The sequence below is a fragment of the Macrobrachium nipponense genome, chromosome 12 (assembly GCF_015104395.2).
Source record: "Macrobrachium nipponense isolate FS-2020 chromosome 12, ASM1510439v2, whole genome shotgun sequence".
Taxonomy (NCBI): domain Eukaryota; kingdom Metazoa; phylum Arthropoda; class Malacostraca; order Decapoda; family Palaemonidae; genus Macrobrachium; species Macrobrachium nipponense.
The window spans coordinates 47534612-47542130 of record NC_087205.1 but is presented as its reverse complement, the minus strand read 5'-3'; the positions used below and the strand labels follow the sequence as shown (position 1 = coordinate 47542130).

At 40.3% G+C, this 7519-nt stretch overlaps 1 protein-coding gene across 11 annotated transcripts in view; it reads left to right on the top strand.

Annotated features, from left to right (window-relative positions):
• Positions 1 to 7519, top strand: part of LOC135224515 (E3 ubiquitin-protein ligase MYCBP2-like) — a 1655355-nt gene that overhangs the window by 765767 nt on the left and 882069 nt on the right. For all 11 annotated transcript variants that reach the window (XM_064263565.1, XM_064263560.1, XM_064263570.1 and 8 more), the window contains one exon: positions 409 to 565. In XM_064263565.1, coding sequence (XP_064119635.1) covers positions 409 to 565 — 157 coding nt within the window. The remainder of the gene's footprint in view (positions 1 to 408; positions 566 to 7519) is intronic.

The window sequence follows — 7519 nt, the reverse complement described above, 5'->3', positions numbered from 1 at the left end:
TAAAGCACTAAAATATTCAAAGTATACCTTGTGGAGAACAGGTGAATAAGAGAGTCAGCTGGGTCAGCCAAAGCAATCTGCACTGCTGAAGACACTTTGCAACAATAGTATCTGATGCTTCTTACCTTTAATCATAAAACATTTCTTACCACGACACTTTTCAGGTGTGATTACTTAACATTTATTTAAACATACACATTAGGAAATAATATTTCACAGGAAGTTTTTTAAGTGTCAGATTGTTCCTCCATTCAGTAAGCAGTCTAACAAATCATTACAAAATAGAATTGTTTGTCTATTAATGGCTTTACTTTTTTAAGATAACAGATGCTATTCACCTGGGGAATAAGTGTACAGTGTGCTATTTTAATTTGAAATTTTCCATTAATTTATCTCTCCTTTTACCAGTTATGATAATAGTAGTGAAGAGATGAGATGTTATAACATTGTGGCAGCTGAAGCTCAAAGACTTACGAATGGTGGACTCCAAGATGGATTGCGAGACTTGCTTTCTCCAGAGTTATCTCTTCCCATTCTTCCTGAGTACCAAGTTTCCCGTGCACAGGTAAATTGTAAATGTTTTCACTTTCAAAGCATCATGGGGTATCTTAATACAGCATTATTGATGGATGGCATTTTTTAGTTTAATTAGTTATTCAAAAAATAAAACCTATTCATATGGAACAAGCCCATAGGGACCTTTGACTTGAAATTCAACTTCTAAAGAATATGGTTTCATTAGGAAAGAGTAAGAGGAGGTAAAAGGAAATACATAAAGAAGAGATCCCACTTATTGAAAATAAAAAGTAAATTAATAAATAAATGAAAATGTATTAAAATGCAAGAATATTATTAGGGTAGTATATAATGTATTGCATCTTTGCTTGAACTTCTGGAGTACCATAATAATTTGGAAAATAGTTTTATGTGATGTTGAATAATAAGGAACACTTGCTACATGTAAACCCGAGTTCTAACACATGGTGGCATCAGTGTGTCCATGATTGATAGTATTCTGCTTAATATAATCTCCCAAGTGTTTTTGTACCACTCAAATAGTTGGAAGCTAGATTAATGTAATGACCCAGCTATGATGGCTAATCACATGTGCTTTGTTTTGTACAAATATAATAAAATAACACATCAGAATAATGGTGATTAAGAAGGTGTCTTCAACCCTGCAAGTACTCAGTGTGTGCAAGAAGTAATGTAAGGGCATATGTTTATAATCCAGTCTTTGAAATTGTATTATATACCTAGTCAAGGAGAGGGTACAAAATAAAGTTTAACAATGGAAATTTGGCTAAACATCAGATCATGGCTACAAGATTTGTGTCAGTGGTTTACAGTTATTTTATTATTATTATTATTGTTATTATTATTATTATTATTATTATTATTATTATTATTATTATTATTATTATTATTTGTGTATGCTGGAAACAGACCTTCTTTCAAACATGTTTTATTAAAATAATGGCAGAATTCACATAATTTATTTTATATAAAATTCTTTCAGTTCTCCTGATGATTTGTCTTTCTGGCATGCTTGTATTATAAAGCAGCTGTCCAATATTCGTCGTGCTGTAGGTCATCAACGGAATTTCGGGCTGGTGTTATCAAAGGCAAACTGGTTATCAGGGACAGGCTGGGGTCGTCAACAGTTATACAGGTGTGTCTCGAAAGTCGGGAACAGGCCGTAGTCGTCAGGGGTCTATCCAGTATTCCTTGTTTTTTCTTCTTTTCTGGTTTTTCTATAGGCGTCTACATGTTTCGGCCACCTCGTTTGGCCATCTTTGGGACGGGATCACTGCTGGTAGCACGCCCTTCGAGGGGACCTCCAACATCACCAAGAAGGATGAGGTTCCGCCCACAAAGAGGACATCCAACCAGCAACCGGCCCCCTATGACATCGCTATTGATGTCACAGGTATTGCCCAATGAAAAGTGAGGTACCCATCTCCTCAAACCACCCGTGTGCAATAAGGGTGAATCCATCTGACACAGACCATTGCACTCAGCGATCCCGTCCTGAAGATGACCAAACGAGGTGGCCGGAACATGTAGACACCTATAGAAAAACCAGAAAAGAAGAAAAAACAAAGAATATTGGATAGACCCCTGACGACTACGGCCTGTTCCCGACCTTCGAGACACATCTGTATACCTGTTGACGACCCCAGCCTGTCCCTGATAACCAGTTTGCCGTTGATAACACCAGCCTGAAATTCCGTTGACGACCTACAGCACTTTGAATATTGGACAGCTGCTTTATAATACAAGCATGCCAGAGAGAAATCATCAGGAGAACTGAAAGAACTTTATATAAAATCAATTCTGTGAATTCTGCCATTTTTTTTTAATAAATATTATTATTATTATTACTATTGTTATTTTATTTTTTATTTTTTTGCTCTATCAATCACAGTCCTCTAATTCGACTGGGTGGTATTTATAGTGTGGGGTTCCGGGTTGCATCCTGCCTCCTTAGGAGTCCATCACTTTTCTTACTATGTGCGCTGTTTCTAGGGTCACACTCTTTTGCATGAGTCCTGGAGCTACTTCAGCCTCTAGTTTTTCCAGATTCCTTTTCAGGGATCTTGGGATCGTGCCTAGTGTTCGTATGATTATGGGTACAATTTCCACTGGCATATCCCATATCCTTCTTATTTCTATTTTCAGGTCTTGATACTTATGCATTTTTTCCCTGTCTTTCTCTTCAACTCTGGTGTCCCATGGTATTGCGACATCAATGAGTGATACTTTCTTCTTGATTTTGTCAATCAACGGCACGTCTGGTCTATTTGCTCGTATCACCCTATCTGTTCTGATATCATAGACCCAGAGGATCTTTGCCTGATCGTTTTCTATCACTCCAGGTTGGTGTTCGTACCACTTATTACTGCAAGGTAGCTGGTGTTTCTTGCACAGGCTCCAGTGGAGGGCTTTTGCTACTGAATCATGCCTCTTTGTACTGGTTCTGTGCAAGTGCCGGACATTAGCTTGCTATGAAGTTTATGGTTTCATTTTTTGTATTGCACTTCCTACATATGAGAGAGATGTTATTTCCATCTATCATTCTTTGGACATATCTGGTTCTTAGGGCCTGATCTTGTGCCGCTGTTATCATTCCTTCAGTTTCCTTCTTGAGCTCTCCCCACAGTTGCCATTGCCATGTGTCATCGCTGGCTAGTTCTTTAGTCTGTCTCATGTATTGTCCGTGCATTGGTTTGTTATGCCATTCCTCTGTTCTGCTTGTTTTTCTCCTGTTTCTGTATATTTCTGGGTCTTTGTCTACTTTTATCAGTCCTTCTTCCCATGCACTCTTGAGCCACTCGTCTTCACTGATCTTCATATATTGCCCCAGTGCTCTGTTCTCAATGTTGACGCAGTCCTCTATGCCTAGTAGTCCCCTCCCTCCTTCCTTTCGTGTTATGTGTAGTGTGTCCGTATTTGCTCTTAGGTGTAGTGCTTTGTGTATTGTCATATGTTTCCTCGTTTTTTGGTCTATGCCGCGAAGTTCTGCCTTCATCCATTCCACTATTCCTGCGCTGTATCTGATTACTGGCACTGCCCATGTGTTTATGGCTTTTATCATATTTCCGGCGTTGAGTTTTGACTTGAGTATCGCCTTGTGTCTCTGCATATATTCTTTCCTGATTGTGTCCTTCATCCCTTGATGTTTTATATCCCCTCCTTCCATTATTCTCAGGTATTTGTATCCCCGTCTCATCTATGTGTTTGATGTTGTTCCCATCTGGTAGCTTTATCCCTTCAGTCCTTGTTACTTTGCCCTTTTTGCCTTTTTGTATGTTGACTAAGGCACATTTTTCTATTCCAAACTCCATCCTGATGTCCCCAGATACAATCCTTACAGTCTGGATTAGGGTATCTATTTCCTTGATGCTCTTACCATACAGCTTGATGTCGTCCATGAACATCAGATAGTTAATTCTGTTGCCTCTTTTCTTGAGTTGGTACCCAGCATCCATCTTCTGCAGTACTTTTGTCATGGGAATCATGACTACTACGAAGAGTATTACGTATTATTATTATTATTATTATTATTATTATTATTATTATTATTATTATTATTATTATTATTATTATGGAACCAAACAAAAACTTCTTTCAGTTTTCTTCTGAAGATTGAAAAAGAAACCCACAAAATCACTTTGTAACTTGTTTACTTCTAAGTATTTACATTTAGTTTTACTCCACACTCGAGTACTTTCAGGCCCTGTCTGTGGCCCATTCTCAAGAGATGTTTGGGATGTTAGCCTGGGTCAAGGCTAACATCCCAAACATCTCTTGAGAATGGGCCACAGACAGGGCCTGAAAGTACTCGAGTGTGGAGTAAAACTAAATGTAAAATACTTAGAAGTAAACAAGTTACAAAGTGATTTTGTGGGTTTCTTTTTCAATTATTAGTATTATTATTATTATTATTAATTATTATTATTATTATTTTGTTAAAGATATGGCAGCATCAGTGGAATTGATTTTATATATGGTCTTTTCAATTCTTCTTCCTATTCTCTTCTTATCAGGGCTGATATTTGCTAATAGCTGGCCGATGTTCATATCTTGGTTAAAGAAATGTTTTCTAAAAATACTAATTTATTGTTATGATAACAAAAGTGGTTAACAAATCTTAGTAATGGAATTCCAACGTTTCCAACCGTATCATCGGTTCATCTTCAAGGAAAGGTGAGCGTGAACTGATTGGAATGGGGTCGTTCGGCGGTATTTATTGTGTCCCAGGTGCTCTGTCTGATGGGCGCTGTGTTTTCATTGGCTGAACAGAGGATTAAGTCCCTGAGTCAAGCCGTCTTGCAGAGGTGGAAGCTCGCGCTGTTCTTCGCGTGCAGACGCTGGAGACTGGGAGCGTAGTATTGGGCATGGGCACCTGATTGGTCCGTTCGATCGGCTCTATGGTGCCGGCGGGCGGCGCCCTACGTGCCACTGTCGGAAGGAGTGCCGTCTCTTGAGTGGTGTTGAGGCTGGGTCTCTCCTTCCGATGTGTAGGGCCTCTTAAGAGGCGGAGGCGACGGTGGTCTGCCGCCTTATCGATAATACCAATATTAGGAATAATGTCCTTCCGAGTTATCCTTGTATTGTGGATGTTTTTTGCATGATTATGGATGGCGCCTTCTTGAGCGTGGCAGGATATCCTCTTGGAAAATCGCATCGTTGTCATACCAATGTAGGTGCCGGGGCATTCCCGGACAGGGCATTTGTATTGGTAGACAACGTTAGTTTTCTTGAGAGGGTCTTGCATCACGGGGGCTGGGTTGTTTTTCATAATCAAGCCACTAGTCTTCTTGCTTTTATAGTAAATGATCAATTTCACTTTTTTCGCAGGGTCAGTGGGGGAGACGTTCCTTTCGATGATGTTACGAAGGGCTCGCTCGTCCTCTTTGTATTTCTTGTGAAATACTCCCTTGTAAAAGAGAGTGACGTCTTCAAGGGCGGCGGGGCGAGGCTCCTGCTGGTACCACTTATCGATGTTTCTGCGAATGGCTTTTTCGATGTCCCGGTTGGAATACCCGTTGTTAATTAGAACTTGGGCAACACGTTCTAATTCAGTGTGCGTGTCCTTCCACGAAGAGCAGTGTGAGAGAGCTCTCTTGATGAAGGCGCTGATTGCAGTGCGTTTGTATCTCTCTGGACACTCGCTCTCGCCATTCAGGCACATGCCCAGGTTCGTGGGTTTCGTATACACTTGTGTTACGAAGCGTTCTTCTTGTTGCCCGACGAGGACGTCAAGGAAGGGGAGGCGACGGTCACGGCAATGCTGGATGGTGAAGTTGAGTCTGCTGTGGTCGTGGAAGGCTTGTCGCAGGCGCTCTATTTCTTCCACCGTATTGGCACTGATGAAAGTGTCGTCAATATATCGGACGTACATAGACGGTTTCTCGATGGTGGCGAATACCCGACGCTCCACAGCACCCATGTAGAAGTTCGCGAAAAGTACTCCGAGGGGGGAACCCATCGCTACACCGTCTTTTTGTGTGTACATATGGCCTCTGTGGGTGGAAAAAGGGGCCTTTTTTGTACATATTTCAAGGAGTTTTTGGAGGGCATGCTCAGGGATGTTTAATGGGGGCGTGGAGTCGTCTCTGTATACACGATCCAGAATTATCTGGATTGTTTCATCCACAGGGACGTTCGTGAAGAGGGACTCCACGTCCATCGATGCAATAACTCCTCCGGGGGGTGTCGTTTTCACCGCCGCCCTTGAAGACGTCACTCTCTTTTACAAGGGAGTATTTCACAAGAAATACAAAGAGGACGAGCGAGCCCTTCGTAACATCATCGAAAGGAATGTCTCCCCCACTGACCCTGTGAAAAAAGTGAAATTGATCATTTACTATAAAAGCAAGAAGACTAGTGGGTTGATTATGAAAAACAACCCAGCCCCCGTGATGCAAGACCCTCTCAAGAAAACTAACGTTGTCTACCAATACAAATGCCCTGTCCGGGAATGCCCCGGCGCCTACATTGGTATGACAACGATGCGATTTTCCAAGAGGATATCCTGCCACGCTCAAGAAGGCGCCATCCATAATCATGCAAAAAACATCCACAATACAAGGATAACTCGGAAGGACATTATTCCTAATATTGGTATTATCGATAAGGCGGCAGACCACCGTCGCCTCCGCCTCTTAGAGGCCCTACACATCGGGAAGGAGAGACCCAGCCTCAACACCACTCAAGAGACGGCACTCCTTCCGACAGTGGCACGTAGGGCGCCGCCCGCCGGCACCATAGAGCCGATCGAACGGACCAATCAGGTGCCCATGCCCAATACTACGCTCCCAGTCTCCAGCGTCCGCACGCGAAGAACAGCGCAAGCTTCCACCTCTGCAAGACGGCTTGACTCAGGGACTTAATCCTCTGTTCAGCCAATGAAAACACAGCGCCCATCAGACAGAGCACCTGGGACACAATAAATACCGCCGAACGACCCCATTCCAATCAGTTCACGCTCACCTTTCCTTGAAGATGAACCGATGATACGGTTGGAAACGTTGGAATTCCATTACTAAGATTTGTTAACCACTTTTGTTATCATAACAATAAATTAGTATTTTTAGAAAACATTTCTTTAACCAAGATATGAACATCGGCCAGCTATTAGCAAATATCAGCCCTGATGAGAAGAGAATAAGAAGAAGAATTGAAAAGACCATATATAAAATCAATTCCACTGATGCTGCCATCATCTTTACCAAAACATGTTTGAGAGGGGGTCTCCTACCATTCATAACTATTTTTATTATTATTATTAATTATTATTATTATTATTATTATTATTATTATTATTATTATTATTATTATTATTATTATATTATTATTATTATTATTATTATTATTCTTATTATTATTATTATTATTATTATTATTATTATTTTTATTATATTATTAATTATTATATTATTATTATTATTATTATTATTATTATTATTATTATTATTATTATTATTATTATTTTATTTATTATTATTATTAT